At 37.5% G+C, this 22019-nt stretch overlaps 5 protein-coding genes across 5 annotated transcripts in view; 4 read left to right on the top strand and 1 right to left on the bottom strand.

The window, feature by feature from the left end:
• The first annotated feature begins 448 nt into the window (after positions 1-448).
• LOC110414106 (transcription initiation factor TFIID subunit 4b-like) lies at positions 449-5023 on the top strand. The gene is made up of 14 exons (XM_089783042.1): positions 449-487; positions 614-719; positions 983-1446; positions 1565-1660; positions 1757-2662; positions 2762-2886; positions 3031-3118; positions 3247-3382; positions 3514-3569; positions 3642-3698; positions 3776-3925; positions 4061-4123; positions 4204-4375; positions 4887-5023. The coding sequence occupies exons 1-14, from the start codon at positions 449-451 to the stop codon at positions 5021-5023; spliced, it is 2595 nt and encodes an 864-aa protein (XP_089639168.1).
• Positions 5024-8276: 3253 nt separating this feature from the next.
• On the bottom strand, positions 8277-14793 carry LOC110413606 (chorismate synthase). Its single transcript, XM_021424472.2, has 10 exons — positions 13911-14793; positions 13711-13809; positions 13386-13582; positions 12978-13171; positions 12679-12787; positions 12249-12553; positions 10951-11382; positions 10659-10740; positions 8952-10544; positions 8277-8596 (listed from the first exon to the last, which is right to left on the bottom strand). The coding sequence occupies exons 1-10, from the start codon at positions 13976-13978 to the stop codon at positions 8436-8438; spliced, it is 3240 nt and encodes a 1079-aa protein (XP_021280147.1). The 5' UTR covers positions 13979-14793; the 3' UTR covers positions 8277-8435.
• A 2942-nt stretch (positions 14794-17735) lies between these two features.
• On the top strand, positions 17736-18229 carry LOC110413988 (large ribosomal subunit protein uL5c). Its single transcript, XM_021425038.2, has 2 exons — positions 17736-17996; positions 18098-18229. Exons 1-2 carry the CDS (start codon positions 17736-17738, stop codon positions 18227-18229), a joined length of 393 nt encoding a protein of 130 aa, XP_021280713.2.
• Positions 18230-19065: 836 nt separating this feature from the next.
• Positions 19066-19588, top strand: LOC149527359 (large ribosomal subunit protein uL5c-like). Its single transcript, XM_089783163.1, has one exon. It carries the CDS (start codon positions 19069-19071, stop codon positions 19402-19404), a length of 336 nt encoding a protein of 111 aa, XP_089639289.1. The 5' UTR covers positions 19066-19068; the 3' UTR covers positions 19405-19588.
• A 453-nt stretch (positions 19589-20041) lies between these two features.
• LCBK2 (Diacylglycerol kinase family protein) overlaps positions 20042-22019 on the top strand; it is a 3581-nt gene continuing 1603 nt past the window's right edge. The window contains exons 1-9 of the mRNA XM_021425219.2: positions 20042-20387; positions 20507-20583; positions 20859-20912; positions 21041-21100; positions 21257-21334; positions 21544-21590; positions 21679-21719; positions 21831-21915; positions 22004-22019. The exon at positions 22004-22019 is cut by the window's right edge and continues 99 nt beyond it. Of these exons, the coding sequence (XP_021280894.1) occupies positions 20204-20387; positions 20507-20583; positions 20859-20912; positions 21041-21100; positions 21257-21334; positions 21544-21590; positions 21679-21719; positions 21831-21915; positions 22004-22019 (642 nt within the window). The 5' untranslated portion in view covers positions 20042-20203. The remainder of the gene's footprint in view (positions 20388-20506; positions 20584-20858; positions 20913-21040; positions 21101-21256; positions 21335-21543; positions 21591-21678; positions 21720-21830; positions 21916-22003) is intronic.

The raw sequence follows: 22019 nt of genomic DNA, 5'->3' as shown, positions 1-22019 counted from the left end.
TTTGTTTTAATCAAATTGAATAGTACCAAAGCATCCAATTATGAAGTGAAATTGCATTTCCTCAATTACCCATAGAAATAATAGGCCCATCAACCCTGTACATTTTTCTAATTCGGCCAGTCGTTACCAAGAAAAGAGAATCAAAGAAAATTCGAAGATCAGGCAGCAATTAAAAATCATTAGGTCAGGTATATATATATACGTGTGTGTGTGTAAAAGTGAAGTAGTACTTATAACAGAAAGCTTTCCCTGCGTCTTCCACTCCACCATCTCCATGCACTGCAAACCAAGCTTCAACCTGTTTCAACATTTGCGAAAGAATTTCCTCGTCACCCTTTCTTGTTAAATTGTTCGTTAATATTCCGTTAATCTACTCAAGAAACTATCCCCAAGATTGCTCCTCGGTCCGAAACCCGCTGCTGAGGCAAAGATAGTGACAGGCTTTGTAATGGACCCTTCCTTGTTAAAGCTACTCGAAGAAGACGAGGTTTCTTTTCTTTTCTTTGATCATTCCTCTACGAAATATCTGTAGGGATTGCTAATGAATTGAGTTTTTCTTTTTTTTGTTTTCTTTTGAACTCTAATTTTGGTTTTGATGAACTAATGATTAAAGGACGAGACAATGCCTTCCGAAGCTGCCTTGGAGGCATTACAGGCTGCCCTAAGGCGTGCTTTAGAAGGCGATACCTCCACTTCTCAGCCATTTGATTCAAATACCGGTAATCATTCTCAACTTTTTATTGTACATGAAAGATGTTTTTTTCCCTTGGTTTTCATTGATATATTAAAGAAAGGGAAGATTTTAGGAACGTAGAAAGGAAAGATTATGTGCAAGAAACTTTGAGCTCAAGAACATTCTTTTTCTTTTTCTTTTTCTTTCTTTTTTTTTTTTGGACTTTCTCTTTGTTAGGATTGGCATAGTCTCTATCTCTCTCCTGGGAAATTCATGAATGTTTTTGATGTCAACGTTTTAAAATTAGAGCAGTTTTGTCTCAAGGAATCGATCAAACCGGTAGCGTAGATGGAAGAACCATCAACTTTCATAGTCAACAAGCTCCTCAACCACAAAGTGCCCTGCAGCCAGAGCAGACTTTTCCAGTAATAGAGCAAGAGCCTCGTGGATTCATTCCTGGGATTTCGCAACAGCAGCAGAATGATGTCCTCGAAGAAACCAATCGCCTCCCAAGACAACAGAAAGAATCCCAAGATGCAGAACAAATTGCTGGTCAGGGTTTTCAAATTACTGGGACGCAGAGTTCTCAAAGGAATGCTACCCCAGCACGTGAATCAGGCAGTGAATCACAAGGTTTAAGATTAGAGAGGATGGGTAACCAACAGACCAGCGGTGGAAAAGAAGTACCATTTGGTGTATTGATGCCTACTTTACTGCCCCAACTTAATAAGGACAAAGCCATGCAGCTTTCCAGCCTACATGATAAAATGCAGGTGGTCTTGGACATCAAACTTATGTTATGAATTCCCATGTTTACTTAAACAAGTGATGCAATATACTGGACGAAATTTGTATTTTCCTGATTTCTTTTTTACTATTTTTTTCTTTTAGAGAAATGAAATTACGAAAGAGGCATTCGATCGGCACATGAGAGATATAGTCGGAAATGAGAAGCTGAAGTTGGCTTATAGCCAGCCGCAATCGCAAGTAAGCATAGATGTGCTGTTATTATGATAAATTTTATGCTTAGTAGATCAAGTGTTGCTTTCAAGATCAAGATAAAAAACAAATCCATACTTTCAGATGAGTTCCAATACATTCCTATCACCATCCCCGTCCTTTGCACTACAAAACCTTCCGAGGATGCCATCTTTTACTGCTGGCATCCCACGGTTTGCTGGTCCTCTTTCAATTGGTCAGCTGCCAAAGACAAGGCCCCACTTCCCTGCCAATTCATCTTATGCAACCTCTCCAGGAGTTTCCATGCTGACTAATCCAAGCTATCCCTCAATTGGAAATGATACTCAAAATTCTCGAGAGATGGATCGCCAATCATATCCTCGCCTTGGAGTACTAAGAAGCCAAATATCTTCCTCTAGTTCAAGCGCCGTGAATCAAGAGAGAGATCACTCTTCAATTTATGGGCAAGGACTTAACAAGCAGCAGCAGCAGCAACAGTTGGCTTCCTATTCTCAGCCAGACGTCAATACTTCAGGATCCTTTTGGAAGTCACAACCTCATGATTCACAAAGGAGGCAACTTACTCATCATCAAAGCATGGGATCAACTCTTGTAGGAGGGTCAACCCAGGCCATGGATATGATAAGTGGACCAATGTTTGAGAGGCAAAACCCTATTAGTGACCCAACAAGATTTCAGGGTGGTTCACTTAGTCACATTTCAAGCAATCCAGTTCCTTGTCAAATTTCAGCAAGTAAGGAGCTGCAATCTGGCCCTTTGTCATCATTGACAGATATAAAGCAGCAATCTGTTGGTCACGGTGCTGAGCTGCAGAAAAAGTCACATTTATATACACCCCAGGGACCATCTATCGCACAGGTTGTTCAAGGAAATGCAATTCCAGCAACTTCAAAGGATAAAACTTTAGAGAAGCAGCTGGCTAGCTTTGGCTTCACCACAACGACTAATATGATGCCCATTGATTCAGTCTCTCCTTCCTTGTTGTCACAGCTGGACTATAATGCTCCAGTAATCTTACTATAGTCTCTGCTTTTGTAGTTGTAATGTCTTGATGAATGGTTCCTTAAGTTTTATTAACAATTTTCTAAACCATTCTATGTTTACAAGTTGAGCTCTCAGAATCCATCAGTTGCCTCTCCAGCTAGTGTCAACGCAAGAACACCCGAAAAAAAGCGTGATGTTGGCCAGAAGAAACCACCTGAAGCCCCTGGTCCATCACCACCTCTGCCAAGGTTAAACAAATCCTTCTGTTGTTTTATGATATCCTGACTCCTGAGAATGATTATCAATGGTCAATTAAAAGTTATTTTATTCATCCTTGATATTAACCAATCGGTACATTATTTTTCATGCATATTTGATGGGATTCCCCACAGTAAAAAGCAAAAGGTGTCCGGGACCTTTTCTGACCAGAGTATTGATCAACTCAATGATGTCACTGCTGTCAGTGGAGTCAATCTCCAGGTATGATATTTTATGGTCATCTCTGCAACTCTGCCTATCAAATTTCTATCTACTTGCATTTAAAAGAAAAAAAGTCAAATTCCCACATAGGAAAGTTCACAGAATTCTGACATTCTACTTAAAAATAGGAAGAGGAGGAGCGACTACTGTCTGGCCCCAAGGAGGTCTTTCGAATTTCAGGAGCATCTAGATTGATTGTGCATGAAGAAGAAGAAAGAGGGATTTTGTTGAAAACTCCTTTGCAGAAGAAATTGGCTGAAATTAGTTAATACTCTTTATACCCCCTCTTGTTGATTCATAAGACCCTGAAATTCCATGTGTATACATTCTGCGTTTTGTAAAAGCAACGTTAAACTTTTTGCTGATATCTCCTTTTCTGCGTCTTCTGTTGATAGTGGCCAAACTTGGTTTGAAGAATATAAGCAATGATGCCGAGCGGTGCTTGTCCTTGGTGAAATGCTAGCTACTTGGTCCTTTTGTTTGTAATGAATTTAGACATTTTCTTACATAATTATATTGTCAGAGTGTCGAGGAACGAATGCGTGGACTCATATGCAATTTAATCAGACATTCTAAACAGGTGAGCCTCGATTCCTCTCGGTTTAACTTTTAATGTTCTTCCATAAGATCTCTCTGATTTCAAATGTATGTATGTAGCGGGCTGATGTTGAGAAGCCTGTGCACCTGAAGCTTATTACGTCAGATGTTCGGCAACAAATCATTAGATTGAACTGTAAGGTCAAGGAAGAATGGGAGAAAAAGCAGGTTGAAGTGGAAAAGCTCCAAAAACTTGATGAACTGGGTGCTGTATGTATCTTATGATATAATACCATAATTCAGAGAAGAAACCACAATGCACACACAAATAGACATGTATAATGCTTCGTTGTCCAATGTGCATGTATGCCATATATTCAATGTATTCAACTTTTATGGATGCAGCCTGAAGGCTCTCGAGTTGATGGCAATAAGGAGAAAAATGAAGGTCAAGTAAAATCAATAAAGGTATTCATGATGAGTAATTTTGCTAAGCATCGTATGTTCACTGCACATACGGAAGTTTTAAATTCTTGGGTGCCATCCAGATGAACAAGGAGGATGATGACAAGATGAGGGCCAATGCTGCAAATGTTGCTGCGCGGGCTGCTGTTGGGGGAGATGACATTTTGTCAAAATGGCAACTTATGGCTGAACAAGCCCGCCAGAAACGTGAGAAAGAAGCAGAAAAGGGAGGCCTTGTCAGTCCTCTTGCATCTGGTAAGCTTGATTCACAGCCTGATCTGTAGTCAATCGTTGGGTGTATTTAGCTGGTTAAAATGGTATAAGATTTATCTATTTCCAATTATCTTTGGTCACTTTAGATGGAACTCAAACTAGACGGCGTTTATGTTGAAGTGCTAATCATACATGTTGAAAGCTGCCAGAATTTTATATTCACATGAAAAAGAACACATTATAGAATCATAGTGACAATATATGGTAGTTAGGCTGATATTACTAGTCACCTTCATATACTATAAGATATATTACGTAATTAGTGAGTTAAACTCATATTTGACATTTGAGTAAGGCAAGTATTCGTTTCTAAAATTGCCTCAATGGAAACTAGCTAGTTTTTACGAAGGAATTAATTCTTTGAAAGCCCAAATTATTATATACCGTGAGGATCATTTTCTTGGCTTGAGGTTTGCTCCCTTCTCTAAAATAATCACAGCCCTATCTAACTTGTTCCCTGTATTTGCTTTTTGACCCTAATTTCTTTCAACAGGAGCAGTTAGAAAATTTGGGGCTCGAACTATTTCTGTTAAGGATGTAATTGCAGTTCTGGAAAGGGAGCCTCAAATGTCAAAGTCAACACTGATTCATCGCCTGTATGAGAGAATCCACTCCATGGCTGCAGCTTAGTGATTAGGGTGCATCTTACGATACAGTGTCTCATGTTTTCTGTCAGGGCTCTGATTACATAAGGGAATTTCGAAAAGGTTTACATGCAAATAATAGTGATTTAAGCCTTTTTTACTCAGAAATTAGAATTTCCCTAAGGGTTTCTAGTGAGATTGTTTTGCTATCTTGAAAATAAGATCTAATTAGTTAAGTAGGCTGCCAAGTGAGGGATCCTGGTCAATATATACAGAGAGGAGCTTTTCCTTCAGAATAATACCAAGAAGAAAGAAAAAGGTACGCAGGGAACAGGCTTAAGAGATATATATTAAGAAACAAAGAGGGTAACTGGAATAATACCAAACTGTCAAGATTCCCACCCTGTGTGTAGATGAATTCCACCAAAGAAGCAATACTAGCAGGGTCTACAACATCAAGTTGATGAAAAACTACATTATCAGGCAGGCCACACTGTTTCAGCTTTTCAACAGCTTCAAGACCACCTTTTCATCTCTAGCAGTTAAAAACACCATGTTTCCTTTTGAAGCTAGCTATTTACGTATTAATTTCCACTCCAATTCCCTTATTTGCACCAGTAACCACTGCATATCTGAGACTTAGGAAGAGAACGAAGGTTTTCGGTGCTACATAACCCTGAAAGCCTGGAGACAGCACATACTGGATGTAAAAATTTACAACCTCTTCGTCATTTCCGCCATTGATGAGGAGAGACAGAAAGATCCGTCTTCTGGTCTGGAATCTGAAGTTAGAAATAAGAACCTACGTGTTTGCTGTTTTTGGTGTGTTGGAAAAAACCACCTAACGAATTTGCATGCATGGGGCAATAGCCGATAGAAGGAATCGTCAGTTCAATCAGCTCATCGAGGAGAACCCACATAAAGATTTCTTCAGTTGATGCTTGCTCTTTGGACTCTGTTTTCTCTTTCTTGCCAGATCAATCAGTAGTTTTAACAAGTCATAATATAAGGTGGTCCAAATCATTTAATGTGAAACATAAACTGTTTTTACGTGCGTGTCCTATTGAAGCATTATATAATTTGTTCAAAGTCTAATAGTTTAGTTATTGTGTTGTACAAGGAATAGGAAAATTAGTAGGCTTTTCTGCTTGTATAAAGGGTCTCAGCTGAAACTGCAATTCACTTTCATCAAACAAACAAAAAGAAAATCTAACTTGCTGCTTGCTGGATCCTGTTCTTTTCTACTTCATGTCGATGAAAGAAGAATTAGCAGAGGGGAGATTTGTTCAAATTGGGCTAATATTGTAGTTGATATTTTAAGCCGCATTGCAAACAAGATTCACTCAGTTCAAGATGGTATTCGGATGGGTACAGTCTGTCGATTATGGCAAGCTTCGCTCAAGGATAAAAAAATCACCTTCCCTGTTTGATGCTTGCAGAGGAAGAGAAAAGTGACAAAATGTTGCTTTTACAATATATCAAAGGAAATCTTCACTGAGTTGGAATTAACGAAGATTGAGGAAAAGAGATGTTGGGGGTGGTCAATTTTGGTTGGTTGATAACCTGTGGACTTGACCTCGAAATATAATCATTTAATCTTTATTAAGAGCCAACCTTCCCCTTCCTCCCATACGTACCTTCACCCACCAGCAAAGTGACTCATCTGAAGAATTACCTAATTATTTTATATGCAAAAATTCATGTTGCCCTCAAATCCTACTTCTCCCAATTGTATTGTTTTGGCCATTTAGTCTGAATTTAGTTTATTAGCTTTTGCAAAGCCCGCTGATAAAGCCTGGACTCTTATTGATGCTACTCCTAGATTTCAATTCAATGGCCATTAGTTTCGATGGCAGTTTCTTTGCTATTCGAGACCATGGTCAGCTTTTTTCATGTCAAGACTTAAATTTATCTCATCCTGCAGCAGTAGAGTTCACCTCGGCGCCTTCAATGCATGCTGTTGATGGTAAATATCTAGTTGACATGGGTGGAAACCTTTGTATGGTTTCCCATATTATTTATAGCTATGGGGTTGCATTTGATGGCGAAGAACAGGTAGCAGATATCTATTTAACAGTAAAATTTGATATATTTAAGTTGGATATGTAGACAAGGAACTAGAAAAAAAAAAATTTATCACTGGGTGATCAGTTTTTATTTTTGAAAAATTGTTATACTTTTTTTGTCATTGTTGCTGATTACCATAGCCGTAAGTTTAATTGTATTTAATTCACAGATTGCTTATTGTGTTTTGATTTAATTATTTACAATCAATTACATATTCGCTTAAAAAGATTTTCTCATTTTGTCATGTTACATTTTTAAGTGACTTTTAAATTTCTATCAGAGTTTGTAAAAGAAAAAACTAATATATTTTTTTTGAAATTTTTTTGTAAAAGTTATTTTTTAAAACTGAAATTTTTAGATTTCTATCAAAGTTTATAAAAGGAAAAAAATCATGATTCATGAATGAATCAAGTTAAAATATTTTTTATTTTTGAACGAATATACGAAAATTTAAAAGAGTAATTTACCCTAACATGGTGAGAGCCACATTCTAATTGTTATAGTAATAAGGAGGAGAAGCCAGATCCTTTCCCGAGTCAGGTGACGTTCGAGATCTAGCGTGTTCATTCATTGCCCCCACCAAGAAGCCATGACTTTTCTCTGTTTTCTACCCACCAATTTATGGATCTTCAATTGTGCTTGTAATTTTAATTAATTTATAGTAGTCACTCTACTCGCAAACCTCCCTCAATAGACCTTCAGAACTACATAAAAATTGTCCTGGGTTTTCTCTGCTCACTACTTTGAACAAAGAGGCCAGGCTTTGACCGTTGCAAGTGTGTATCTCCAAAACGGGGGCTGCAAACCAACCTGTGCCCAAGTTTAACGAGAATACCTCACATGCCATGGAGGCACTAAGCTGTTAATTAGAATTTTTAGACTCAGAAATTAGAATTTCTATTAGTTTAGTAAAGGCTGCCAAGTGAGGCATCCTGGTCAGAACCAAGAAGAAAGAAGAAGACATTGCAGAGATAACGCATGCGAGATATGTATTAAGAAACAAAGAGGGCAAAATATTTACTCCGGATTCCTTAATTGTGTATTGCCTAAAGAAGGCTCTCGCAAGGCTCTCAGTCAAAATAAAATTTGATAGCAAGTTACACGCACATAGTGAGCTTCGCTTTGACATTAACATCTTGTTACCCTCTTTTCCTCCCCTTCAACTTCCTTTTGGGCCAATCCTCCCCTTCAGCTTTTAGAAAGAAGGGGTTAAAGAAAGAAAAAAGGGACAATTGCAACCAAATGCCAATTTCAAGTATTATCATTTTAATTACACTGACCCAGAGTTAATCCCTCCTGAATTAAGAACATCAAACCTATCCTCAATTCAAGGAGTAGCAAATCTGAGCAAAGAGACAATCAATACAATCCGATAGGACAACCAAAAGCCATTATCTATACCGAAAACCCATGTCTAGCTCGTGCCCATACATTCCTTGACTATGGCCAGCCGCACCAAACGGGTGAATCTGCTTTGAGTTTGACCTGAGTTCCATCTCAATAAGCCTTTGCAATGCCTCCGGATGATGGCTCCCACTGCCAACTTCATGACCTGCAGATCAAACAAAAAAATGTCCATATTATTGGCAGTATTGGACATGCAGGAGAACCATTTACATCTTGAATACAAAGAGATGCAGCAACAAGAGAGAAAAGATAAAGGCCCTCCCCTTCCAGCATTGCAATCTTTTCTTTTCATTTTTCCAGCCAATAGGGGAAGGTAGGGTAAGCGTTTTGCAATTATGTGCAACAAGTTTTTTCATACTTATTAAATAACCTTAAGCCACCAAAATAGTCCTTTATATCAATTGTAGGCATTTCAAAGAATGAAATATGGTGGAAAGGTTTTTTACAAAGTTGAAACTGGAAAGAATGTGAAAGAAAAGAGATTTTCAATATTACTGTACCTGGAGGCATTCCAAGACCAGCAAAGTTGGGCTGGGGCTGCCGGTGGCCATAAGGAAAACCATGCATCGGATTCACTTCCTGTATGAAACCTGCCGCCTGATTATTTGAATGAGGAGGCAGCGGTGCGCCCCCAGGAAACCCTCGTTGCAAGTGGGGTGGAGGAAAGTTTCCAGGCATAGGCATTTGTTGTAACATAGGATGATGCATGGAAGGTTCAAATCCAGTTAGTCCACTGCTAGGGTGATGGAAAGGAGGGCGAAGCAAACTTGCGGGAAATTGATGATTTGGTTGGGGATCATGATGGATTAAGCCTTCTGGAGACATGAACTTCACCTGAGAATTGATGTTAGAAGGATGAGATTCTAATGGATGAATCAAAGGCCCTCCATGATTCACCTGAGGAGGATGAAGCTGTGGAGAAGATGGCTGAACATTTTGGTTATGAAATGGAATATCTGGCTCCCTTATATCATAAGGCCCAGGAAGAAAAGGTGGACCCTCTTGCCCTCCTATAATAGGTCTTTCATCCCTCAAGACAGCCTTTAAAGCTGCTAGTTTCTCAGCAACATCAATTGGTGTCTCTTGGGATGGCAATCGCTCTACCTTTACTGAATTTCTAGCAGGCATGAAATTCTGAAGTTTCACAGGATCACTGACAGCAATCAAACTATCTTCTTCAGGAAGCCGAATTTCAGTGGACCCATCAAAACCACCTAGTTTAGACCCTAATTCAGCTCGGAGATGCGATGAATCCATTGCAGATCGAGCATCATTATAGCCCAACAAATGCTCTTCAATTCCATCAGATTTAATCTGCTCTCTTTGGGTAAATGGTAACATATTGGATCCAATGTGAACTGTGGACGGAAGAGGACTATCATCTGTGACATGAAGGGGAGGCCTGCTAGATTCTGATACATCAACTCTTGCAGACTCTATTGAGCCTCTTTGAACAGAAGCTGGTGCTCCAACTGATTGCAGTTCCTTCATGAAAGCACTTCCAAAAAGTGCTTCAAGAGTTAGAGTCTTCCCTGAACTGGAAGCATTTTCTGCATTTGCCTCTATTAAATCATGAGGGGCAGTTTCAACACTTGCTGTTTCAATATTTTGTACTTTTTCTGAAGATCTGATGTCCAGATTGGTAGATGATATTATATTTGTCATACTTGTTCCTTTCTGCAACAATGAAAGAAGGTGCTGGGAGGCATGATTATCAATATTAACCTTTTGCTGCTCAGTCTTTGCATCAGGACCTTTCCAGCCTCCAACAGCAGGAGACAAATTTGGATCATTATCAGTGCTTTCTGACAGAATTGACTTTTCAAGATCTTCACATGTGAGGATAGCTGGAGCTACTCCTGGTTTAACATCATTAATATTACACAACTGCTCAGAGTTCTCAATTCCAGGAGAAGTCAAATTTGATATAACATGCCTGTCCGCAAGTTCAGAGATTTGGAACGGAAACTTTAATGGCATATGCTTGGTAGCTAGCCTATCGGAAACATGGGAACCACCTTTTTCACCACCCTGAATTAATGAGAGCAAGTCTTTTGGCCTGCCAGTGGACATATCATCTACTGGTTTCTTCTCTGCAATGACGAGATGAAAACAAGAATATCAGTTCATATTTATCACTTGAGACCTAAGCAGATTCCCTTGTAGCCAGATTAGTTTTTTTATTTCAGAAATAACTGCTAACAGACCTTCATCAAGAAACAAATGAGCAAACTTAGAAGAATGGGAGGTGTCAGGGGCCCACATCTCATCGGCTTTGCTGTCACTAGGCTGAAGAAAGAACAAGAGATATTAAAGGATGTTAAATATTTCATCAAGGAAAACTGGAAATGAAAAGATTAAAATAAAATACCTAAATAAACCACACATAATCAAGATGTGTAGTTGATTGAACACCTAGTCTTAACATTTAAGGTACGAAATTAGAAATGATCATTAAAGATAATGATTGCAGAAAATGCTATTCAAAATCATCAATACCTCAGTGAAATTTGTGGAGCCACCTCCATTTGGTGTTAAGGCACTCCCAAAAAGCTTATCTAGAATTGACGTTGAACCATCCTGATTGCTTTCTGTCACAATTTTATCCATTGGCACCTTCTTGGAACCAAGTTCTGTAACTTTACTGCTTCCTGGAGCTTCAAAGGCTTCTGAGAGACTAGAAGTCTTGTATATTTGAGAATCCATGCTTATTGCCTCATTAGATTTATCTAAAGATGATGAGACATTCTGGGCCTTTCCACTCTTATCATCAGCTGAAAGGTGAATGCTTGCACTTTCAACCAGCTGCTCACTCAAAGTTTCCTCTGCATACTGTTTGGACTGTTTGCTGAAAATATCATCAGAAGTCCCATTCAACAGAAGGCTGCCTTTGGCCTCAGAAGGGCTGCCCACAGTTTCAGAACTCCCAATCTAGAGAAGAATAACATAAGAAATATTGTTAATCAATAGTAACAGCACTGAACATATGTGACAATTATGAGACTCAACATCAGTCAGTACATTCTGAACATGCTTCATCCTGATAGCACGCATCAGCTCTGAGTTACACAATATATGCAAAGTACAACTACTGAGTGAAAACCACATGCAAGCAACAAACAATGTTCTTTCAGCAACACCACCTGCTAACAAAAACCCATATTCCAGCATTCTAAACAGAAGAACATGTCATTTTACAGTAGTGCATAATGCAAGCTTTGTAATATGTTTAGTTCCAATAACTAATTTTCAAAAAGTTATCATCTTCATTAATGTCTCATATATGCATGTACACTATCGGTGACATATGTAGACGTCTCCTAAGCATAAGAATAGGCTTCTGTGCCAGTCAAATCCAAATGAATGAGGAGAAAAAGGGAAGCCTTCTCCCCAAAATGTTCCTACTGAATTTCAGTTATATACAGATGGCCAATTTCACACACTAATCTTTAGAGATGAAATTGTTCCTTTCTCCCTCTTCCAACCAAAATAATGGAAATTTGCCTTCCATGACTTAAGTGGATTCACAACATATTCCAGTCATGTTACAACTTGAGAAACAACATAAATTTTAATGGTAAGGTTGCTATAAAAACTACAACAGATGTGGCAAGAACATGAAGATTAAATAGTTGATAGCAATCCAAGATCATGCAATGGCAAAAAGGAGGACAACTTTGTGAACCGATGATTGATACTGCCAATCAAAATTACAGACCAAACAAAAAATTACAGACTAAAAGGTACAAACAACATTACAAGGGGTGTTTAAAACTGAAAATAAATTAAATAATTACCTGTGAAGGATGGGAGTGCATTGAAGTTTTGCTTCCAACATTCCGCTCCAAAACTGTGCTAGTAAAACCTGGCGGTACAAGTGGCCTGGATGCAGGAGTTTGTGATGGAAGAGAACATTTGTCGGAATCAATATTTGATGCTGGTATAGGTTCATCGGATTCCTTGCTTCTATTTAGAAGCCCTTTATCATCTTTGGTGTCCACTAGCAATTCAGAAATATCAAAGTCATCTTTGCGCCTTTCTGGATTCATCTTCTTCTCCTGGAATGCTTTCTGTTGTTCCTTTCTCCATGACTCAAAGGAAGCTAGGAGGAAGGTCATCATGCTTTAGCTTTGATTTATTGATAACAAAACAAGAGTAGAGGAAGAAGATACAACATACACAAAATAAACAACAATCAATGGTAGTCTTCTAGAACAGAGAACCTACCTCTTCTCTTTCTTTCCTCTTCTGCTCTATCTTCACTAGTGCACTCAGTAGAACCAAATGTTTCATCATTATAAGAGTCACTAGTTTCCCTCCTTGAATGAGGTACAGCCTGAAAAAAATCAGCAGCACATATGACATCAATTACATCTGTATTTCAATTGCTACCGCATCATCTTACAATTCCTGGTAGGTACAATTTTAGCACAACACTTAAGTTACATTTCTTCACTAAATTGATTATGACTGCTATTGTGGTCCCAATGTTGTCTGCAAATTACCACTAGAAGCAAACTGAATACCTTATAAGGTCGGGGTGGATGATAGGGCTCATTACTCCTGTTTAGATGGTATTGATCATTAGCTCGAAACTTTGGAGCTGATGCTCCTGCTGCATATCCAGATGGTCGTGGAAAAGAACCACTTCCCAGAAGCCCATCATGCTCGGGACCTTGCCAGGAACGCCGGGATTGATTACCATACCGTCTTCCAGAATCTGTGCATCAATAGAGTCATTTGATTTGTCAGTTGCTCTATGCAACACATAATGAAGTGGATAAAAGCCCCAACAACAACCAGAATGGCCTCACCCAACATCCTTGCGGCAATGAAGTGAACTATCACATGTATTAACAGAAAGCATAATGTGCAAAGCAGTCCATAAGAGCAGAAAACAAACTACCGACAGAACAAAATGCTCATAAAGATACCTGAATCCCAATCAGATTGGGAATCGTTGTCTCTGTCACTCCTTCCGATAGAGCGACTGTCCCAGCGTCCATGAATTCCCCGCGAAAAGTTACCCGAATCCCCTCTTGTAGGTGATGATGAACCATATTCATTTCGCCTAAAACCCGACAAGGTGCCAGGAATTCTTTGCCGATCTTGTGATGTATCCTCAAACCCACTGCTCCAACCACACAATAAGGCAATGAACACGGAAAAGATCTAAGGTTGACTTCTCCACAACTTCATAATTTTACAAAATACATACTCCACAACCCATACACACACACACACAAAAGACAATCTCACCTGAAAATTGATTGGTCGAACCCAGGAGGTAACTTCTTGCAAACATCCAGTTCACTCAATGATAGCAAAAAATCTCTGGTATAACAAATTCTCGAGTTCCTGAATCATTACAAAAACAAATTGGTTGTCACTACCACCCAACCAAAAACAAAATAAAAAACATTAAAATAAATAATTATTCAGCCGAAAGAAGTGATTACTTTTGAGAGTCCTTATTGATATCCGTAGGCTGATCTAATGAATGTTGTTCTTCATTTTCTAAGCTCATTTCTGCACAAATTTAGAGATATGTACCAAATACTCTTTAACTCTAGCTGCTCCCCGCGTGCCCTTAACCGCGAAATTCACTACTCATTTCTTGTAAAAAATTTTGAATCTGCTAAGCAATTCCCATATATCTTATCACCATCCAAGTTCTCCAATGTTCCCTAATCACTGCTTAACCATCATTAATCAACCCGTAATCCAAAGCTAATCAAAACTCCCCCAGCTAGTATAAAATGAAGATAAAGCTGATACTAAGCTATTCCATTCTCTGATCCAGCTGAATCCACAATAAAACCCCAAACACTAACAATTATTACAGAATTACCCAAAACTTCCCTCCAGGAATTGCCCAAACCAAACAGGATCGTATTCTTGGAGCTGGGACCAAACGGTATTAACACAAAATCAGTATCTCGTGAAGCTAAATCATTCCAAATATTGAATCAACCAAAGCTCTCAATTGAGACCGAAATGAGAGGATTTCTACGGTTTTCGTGCTAAGCCGAGGAACTTCAGAAAAAACAACAACTAGGGTTTTGGTGTTTTACACGGGAAAACAAAATAAAAAAGGAGCTACCTGGATCCAAAGAACTGTGCGCAGAGAGCGAGAGAGAGTTAGTAGAGACAAGTTAGGGTTTCGATCTGTAAAATCTTTAAGCCTTTTTTTTCAATCGAAAAATGAGAGAGAAAGAGAAAGCAATTGCGTTTTTTCTGCGTTTTTTCCTTTCTTCTTTCTTCTTTCTTCTTTTTTTTTTTTATGGAGAGAGAAAGTTCTGAGAGAGACTGGCAATTGGCAATGGCTCTCTCTCTCTCTCTCTCTTTACTGTTGCAGAATGACGTTCTTCACGAAAAATAAAAATCTCAAATAAATCAAACGCATATTCATCTTTCGTGTTCTCCACGTTCGAATTTCACTGGATCTCCCATTCGATTTTACCTAGTGGCATTCGTAAGGCGCGTGGGATGGTAAATGAAAATGAAATTAGAAGCGTAAAAAATAACAAACCGGGATCCTGTAATTTTTCGATAATATCAAAGACTGAAGTGTCACAATAAATCACTTTAATTTTGCTGTTGGCAAATCATGATCGTCGTCGGCTATGTAAAAACAACTTACTTTACCACTTAATTAATTAATTAATAATGCACAGTTTTTCCCAGCTGTAATTATCTCTTCTTTCTTTCTTTACAAAAGAAAAAAAAATTTACACTGAAATGAAAATCTTTACTATGGTCTAAACATGTCGTATTCCTTAATCAGTTTACTGATTATGATGATATCTTATTATAATAGTTAGTGGAGATTATGAAATCTAACTTTATATAGGTGAGATTCTTAAAAATTTACACTGAGCTAAAGCAGTGTATATTATTGGAGACACAACTCATAACCTAAATAGTATAAAGACAATTATGAATATTATTCGGTTAATCTATATTTTTTTTTTATTGAATTTGCATCAAAGTAAATTTTTTATTCACCAAATGCAAGTTTTATCCTTAACGAAATCTTTGGATAAGAGAAGGAAACTTTATGGAGATTGGGATACCATTAATGTGGTAACAAAGGTAAGATTTGGAGATATATCTCCATAAGTTTAGATTTCATCTAATCAAATTAATCTTTTTAATTTGTGTGTACGTATGTATATATATATATATATATATATATAAGCAGAGGAAATGAGGGCTAATAGAACTTTTACTTCTCACAAATTTTAAAAGTTTACAGTATATTTTTATTATTTTAAAATTTTGTTTATATAATAAGTTTTTGTTTGATAAAATATCTCACAATAATTAATCAATAACTAATTTTAATAATCTTTGACATTAAAGTAAAATTTATTGTGGTAAAATTATTTTTCAAGACACGCAGATGGATTCACTTCTTGTTCACTTTTTAAACATGAAATTTTGCCTTCGTCATTACCTATACATATATGTTTAGTTATAAGTTTTTGTCAGGTGGATGGTAATAATATCATGCTATCTTTACATAATTATGTTTGATTTTATACTATTGTTAAGACATGGCTAGAATATACAAGGAACATGCAGCATTGTTTGTAATACATAAAACTACAATTACGTTGAGTTTTCTAATTAACAAATCAAACATGTTTTTGTTTAAATGGTTTAATGAACAATAATTCCCCCTAAATTCATTAGAAAAACGCCATACTGTTCATATTTAAAAAAAAAAAAAAAGCTTTTCTCCATCCTCCCATAAGAGAGTGCATTGATCTGGAAAGTTATTGGTTTTATGATACTCTGGAAAGCGGTAACTTTCAAATGGAACAGCAATCAACAAGTTCCCATACTCTTTCCTTTTCTTACTTTATTGGTTTTTTCTTCTGAATCAGATTGTGCATGCGATGCTTGAATCTGAAGTTTTCCTTCTGTAAAAGTGAGGAACCAATAAAAAGGTGGAAGTTTTTTCAATGCGCGAAAGAGCATTTGGGCGTAAAAGGGGTGGGCTGATTGACATGCTAAGCTCTGCGTATACAAGACTCTGTTCCATCCTTCACGTTTTTGCAGACAAAGCCAACCTTTGTAACTTATTCAAGAGTCACAACAATTTTTCCTTCTTGCAAGCTACTCGATCTCAAAATCTGCAGAGGAGAGGGAGAAAAAATAAACATGAAGACCACTGATATATGATGACATAAAGAATCTTTGGGATTACAAATGCTTTTATTGTTTTGATTTCTTTCTTTATTCAAAAAGAAATTCAGGGCTTTAGATGCTTCGAAGCATTTGATTACGAGGCAATTCGAGTTGAATTTATTTTTTTTTGTTTTATTTATTTGAATTTTAATTCGAAATTAACGTCATAATTTCATTACTTGTTAGGAGGAGGTGGGGGAATATTTTTTCCTTATTTGGTAAGAAACAAAATGTGGAAATGAAAATACAATTGATAAATTAACACATTTTTATTCTTTCAAAATCTAATCATTTTATTTACTAAAAGAACACGTTTATTTAATGACTTTGTGGTATTTATTTTATATCAAATATAAATATGATTGTTAAAATTTATATAAAAATTTAATTCAATTATTATTAATAATTTTTAAATATTACATGATTTAGGTTTGAAATATTATTAGACTAGTAGTGTCTTTTTTCTCGAGTTGTTATAATTAGTATCAAAACATGTAACAAGTTCATGTGAGCTTTCTTATTATGTTGATGAGATTTTAATCTTATGAAGTCATTATTTATTATGATTATTTCATTTTTAAGTTGTTGAAAATAATGTAGTTTAGATTCCAAATTTTATTAGAATAATGATGTTGGACTAGAGTTTTTACAAATTTTAATTAAGAGGACTAAATAGCCATCATTCTTTTTAATATATTTCACTAAGTCAATTTTGTTTTCTTTTTTTTAAATATTTTTTAAAATATGAGAAGGAAAGAAATAGTAAAAATTTTAGTCTCTCACATATTTTCATTCCCTCCGTTTCCAGAACATAGCCTAATGCAAAATTACGGGGACAAGCGTTAATTACAAGTTCCTTTTACTTCCTTATCCACTCTCATTCACAGAAAACTCAACCTAAAAAACCGCCCTTCAGCTCCACTTAAAATTACCTAAAACCAATACCAGGCAGTTAAAAGAATGGCTCTCTCGTAAATAATTCAAACATCGATGCCATTCTCCAGCCACTTAAACCCCTTCCAGTGAAGCTCCACACATACTCGGTCAGCGGATAGCCCAAAAGAAAAACCAATCCAAGCTTCTTCTTTATGGCGTGTCCTCCGCTTTTGCAATCCACAGCGTCGTCGTTTCACGGCCAATCCCCTTTCCTTTTACCTCCATTCTCCATGCGTCTGCCGTACGGTAACCTCAGAACTGGATACGGCGGCGTCGTTTCGGTGAAGGCAACGGCCGACGTTGTGTTGGTGGAGAAATCCGACGCGGAAAAATCCAATCGTCTCAAAACTACTTACCTAGACAAAATTATTCCTTTGCTTAAAGAAGAGTTCAATTACACCAATATTCACCAGGTAAAGAATAGTAATGATACTCTTTTTGTTTCCGGGGGTGGGGGGCTTGTTTCGATTTTGGTTTTTATACTAATATTTTGGAATGGGGGATTCTGGGTTAGGTTCCCAGGATTGAGAAAATAGTGGTGAATTGTGGGATTGGAGATGCTGCCCAGAATGCGAAAGGTTTGGAAGCCGCAATGAATGAGATGGCAATGATTACGGGGCAAAGACCTGTGAAGACTGCGAGCTAGGAATTCTATTGCTACTTTCAAGATTCGGGAAGGTCAGCCGCTTGGAATTGCTGTCACGCTTAGGGGAAATGTAAGCTTGCTTTATTCCCAATATCAAATATCAATTTATATGTTCTGCAATTAGAATGTGTCCTTGATTTTATTTTCCGGATATGTTATGGTCTAAACACAAATTATTTTAAGCGATACCCAGTAGGAGTTATGTAATTTAGTTCCAGTTTAGGTGTTGAAGATTGCGTTGGTTGTGAGGTAATCCCCAGTCCCCACATTAGCAGTCTAGCATTGCCTCTGTGGTTTTGGAGATGCAAGCGGTATTCTTAGTAAGCAATTGTGGTTTGCAATTGGCTAATAGCAGTACTGCACTGATTATGGTAATTGCAGAATATATCAGGGAAGAGCAAAATGCACTTCTTTTACAGTCAACCTAAGATTTTATATTTCCATTTGCTTAAGTTCGCTTAAACACTGGTAATGAATGGCTTGGAAGATATTATGAATTCTTTAGATGATAAATTGTGGATATCATGACTATGATCATTTACATTAGACTTCAGCAGATGAATCATAGGAGGGAGAAAAAACGAACTAAGGAAATGATAACTGTGCTATGCTCCTTGGATTAACTTTCCTGTATATGCAGGTTAAAGTCTTTGATTTATTTATATGTTTGTGTGAATTGCTAGCCATCGTACGATTATATCAGGCTCTCAAACTTGTTTGTGCATGTGTAGTTCTCATTGTTGCATGGCCATCTTGTTAATCAGAAGTAGTAATAATTTTTGTGCACATTTGAATACTGATATCTTTTGCTGTATTGTTGGTGATTAATTTGACAGGTTATGTATTCATTCCTAGATCGGCTCATTAACTTGGGGCTTCCTAGGACCAGGGATTTCCAAGGCTTAAATCCTAATAGTTTTGATGGACATGGAAATTACAGTATTGGAATTCGTGAACAGAGCGTGTTCCCTGAGATCAGGTTTGATGCACTTGGTAAACCCAGAGGAATGGATGTTTGCATCACAACAACAGCCAAGTCTGACAGGGAAGGCCAGAAGCTATTGGCCCTCATGGGCATGCCTTTCAGAGAAGGTGGTGGTCCTTCAGTCCAACCACGCAAGAAGAAGCTGAAGGCTCACCACTTTGAGAAAAAGGGTGGCAGGGGCCGGAGATGAGAGCATTTTCGCTGCTAAAGGGCAAAGGATCTCTGTACCATTTTGTTGTATAATTACACCATTTTCGGAACATATGCCCTAGAGAATGATGTCAAATGCATCAGTTTCAATCGCGATTCAATTCTGCATTTGTAACCTCTGAATCCAATGTCAAGGAAAATCAATCCGCTTCTTTATTTCTCAACTTTCTTGTTCCCAATTCCCATAGCTACATTTGGTCATTTTCAGGGCCAGTTTCCGTTCAGGTTGCTCAGCCTTGTTTCCTTGGCTTGGGGTATAGTGTAAATTGAATCAAGTTTATCTACGAATTGCTTAGTTTGATTCTTGGACTGAAGCAACTCATAAACGTAGTCAAGATTTTGTTTTTCATATATATACATAACAAGCATGCAAACATCAAAGTAAACAAGTACGTACTCACGACCAATTTCAATTAATTTTAGCTTGAATTGTTTTAACTCCAATAAACTTGACCCAATTCACCCATTAATTGTACTTAATTGTACGTGTATAACTTGGATTACAAAATGTCAATCTTTTTTTGTATTGAAGCAAATCGAAATGAAAATTTTGGTAGTCAAAAGCTAGGAAGTACGAAGGACAAGCGGTGCTCAAGGGACGAGGGCCCACAGTCCTTAGGTTCCTCCGTCGTCTCTCGTAATTGTAATCAACTAAATCAAAGTTAGGATACAAAAGAGACAGCTGATTTGAAATCTGTCTTGGGGACGCTCGAACAAAAGGACGGGATTCGCTGCTTAAAAGAGAGAAACAAACGATTAAAAGAGCCTATGAAACGAAAATGGTTTGCCATTATTATCACTTAGTGGCCTCGGTTGGGGCACGCTTTTCGATGGCGAAACCTTCGGTGTTGCGAGCCGAGCATTCCATGGCTCCTGATCTCTCCTCTGACCGTTCCGTCTTCCGTGGTGACTCCTCTTCTCCTTTTCGCGGTCGTGATCTCGTCTTCGTCGTCAATCCTCGAGGTTTTTTTTTTTTTCTTTTGTTCTTCTCTTTTCTCTTTCTTTTGAGCTTTTGTTTGTTTGCTGAGAAAATGTTTTCGCTCCAGAATTCTCACGCTTGTTTGAATGATGAATTGGAGCAGGTGCTAATGGGAGAACGGGCAAAGAGTGGAAGAAACTGCTTCCTTATCTCCAATCTCGTCTCGGTAGTGATTGTAACGTGAGTGTTTTTTCCGATTAATTTGGGTACATTCCATTGCTCAATTCATTGGATCAGTCTATTTTTCTTAGATGCCATTTGGTATTCATTTATGTTTATTTTTTAATGTCTTTTAGCACTCAATTAAGAGTTCAATTTAATTTTTTTCACTGTTTTTTCTTTTCTTTTTCTGTGAAATTTCCAGCATCTATAACAAATCTCTGGAAATAAAATATGCATTAACCAGGTTGTTTATCATGTGAAAGTAATGAGAATGTTTTTCTATGTTGTGGCAGATATGTGAATCTTTGACTTCGGGTCCTTCACATGCAATTGACATAACTAGGGAGGTAGGAATTAAGGTTTTTTTTTTATTACATTTTCAATTGTGATTGAACTTGGTTTACGTTGGCTATTGAGGAGTTTGAGTTAGGGGCCACTATCTTTGTTGTGTAAGTTAATGGATAATGGTTTACAGGCTATAAGTGAGGGTGCAGATGCTGTGATTGCAGTTGGAGGTGATGGAACTCTTCATGAGGTGCAGTTCTTTTCATTTTAGTATATATAATCAAATATGATTCTGATATAGCGCTGTTAATCTTGTAGTATCTTGTGTTTTTTTTTTTTCTGTTTCATGCTTATGTTAAAAGAGCAAGTGAGAAAGTAATCAATCTTTTTGGCTTCTGAGAAGCAGGTTGTTAATGGGTTCTTTTGGGATGGGAAACCTGTTGCTAATCAGAATACAGAGGCTGTTCATTCAACTGCACTTGGTGTAAGAATTACCATAAGCTCTTTTTTTGAATCCTCTTTCTTTTTGTAAGTATTTTCGTTAGGCTCTGATAAATGATAATCTTGAATTTATGTATTTTTTGCTCTTTTATTATCACTTGCAATTTTCATTCATCGGTTGCAAGCATCATTTTGGATTGCTTTTCTTGCATTTCTTCGAGAAAGGCATAACAGTATTGTCCCTTCTTGCAGCTCATTCCCCTGGGGACTGGGTCAGATTTTGCCCGTACATTTGGCTGGTTAGTTTGAGCTGATCCAGTCTGGATTTATTTGCTTTAAGCTTATGATATGATTGTTTTATCTCAAGTACTTGCTTTACTTTCTCAGGAAAAATGATCCCCATGAAGCCGTAGAACGCATTGCTAGAGGTATTTTACATGCCCTTTCTGGATCCTTTTCTTCCTGATGTTAATTTTTAGGAAATACAAACTCGAGAAGCTTTTATTTTCTTAGGATTTGCTGATGCTGCTGTATCGTAGGGGTGAGATCACGAATCGACATTGGTGTCATTAGCAGAGAAGGGGAAGGATCTCATTATTTCATAAATGTTGCTGATATCCATCTGTAAGGATAACTTGGCTATTTTTAGAATTAAGCCTTGATAAAACATAAGCTCATCTTACTAGCCTGGTGTGTTTTGTGGATATTGCAGGAGTGCAAAGGCAGGT

The sequence above is a fragment of the Theobroma umbraticum genome, unplaced genomic scaffold (genome assembly GCF_002168275.2).
Source record: "Theobroma umbraticum cultivar Fairchild unplaced genomic scaffold, ASM216827v3 scaffold_4.1, whole genome shotgun sequence".
Classification (NCBI taxonomy): Eukaryota; Viridiplantae; Streptophyta; class Magnoliopsida; order Malvales; family Malvaceae; genus Theobroma; species Theobroma umbraticum.
Note: the sequence above shows the minus strand (reverse complement) of the source record. Positions and strands in the feature narration are given on the sequence as shown.

What these genes read in the sequence shown, in the direction of transcription:
- LOC110414106 (XM_089783042.1), top strand. Translation starts at nt 449, where the DNA reads ATGGACCCTTCCTTGTTAAAGCTACTCGAAGAAGACGAG. An exon ending in TAATCAGACATTCTAAACAG is followed by an intron (nt 3,699 to 3,775) that starts GTGAGCCTCGAT and finishes GTATGTATGTAG; the next exon opens with CGGGCTGATGTTGAGAAGCC. An exon ending in TGTCAGTCCTCTTGCATCTG is followed by an intron (nt 4,376 to 4,886) that starts GTAAGCTTGATT and finishes TTCTTTCAACAG; the next exon opens with GAGCAGTTAGAAAATTTGGG.
- LOC110413606 (XM_021424472.2), bottom strand. Translation starts at nt 13,978, where the DNA reads ATGAGCTTAGAAAATGAAGAACAACATTCATTAGATCAGCCTACGGAT. An exon ending in ATCCACCCCGACCTTATAAG is followed by an intron (nt 12,788 to 12,977) that starts GTATTCAGTTTG and finishes GATTTTTTTCAG; the next exon opens with GCTGTACCTCATTCAAGGAG. An exon ending in AGAGGAAAGAAAGAGAAGAG is followed by an intron (nt 12,554 to 12,678) that starts GTAGGTTCTCTG and finishes CCTTCCTCCTAG; the next exon opens with CTTCCTTTGAGTCATGGAGA.
- LOC110413988 (XM_021425038.2), top strand. Translation starts at nt 17,736, where the DNA reads ATGGCGTGTCCTCCGCTTTTGCAATCCACAGCGTCGTCGTTTCACGGC. An exon ending in ATTACACCAATATTCACCAG is followed by an intron (nt 17,997 to 18,097) that starts GTAAAGAATAGT and finishes ATTCTGGGTTAG; the next exon opens with GTTCCCAGGATTGAGAAAAT.
- LOC149527359 (XM_089783163.1), top strand. Translation starts at nt 19,069, where the DNA reads ATGTATTCATTCCTAGATCGGCTCATTAACTTGGGGCTTCCTAGGACC.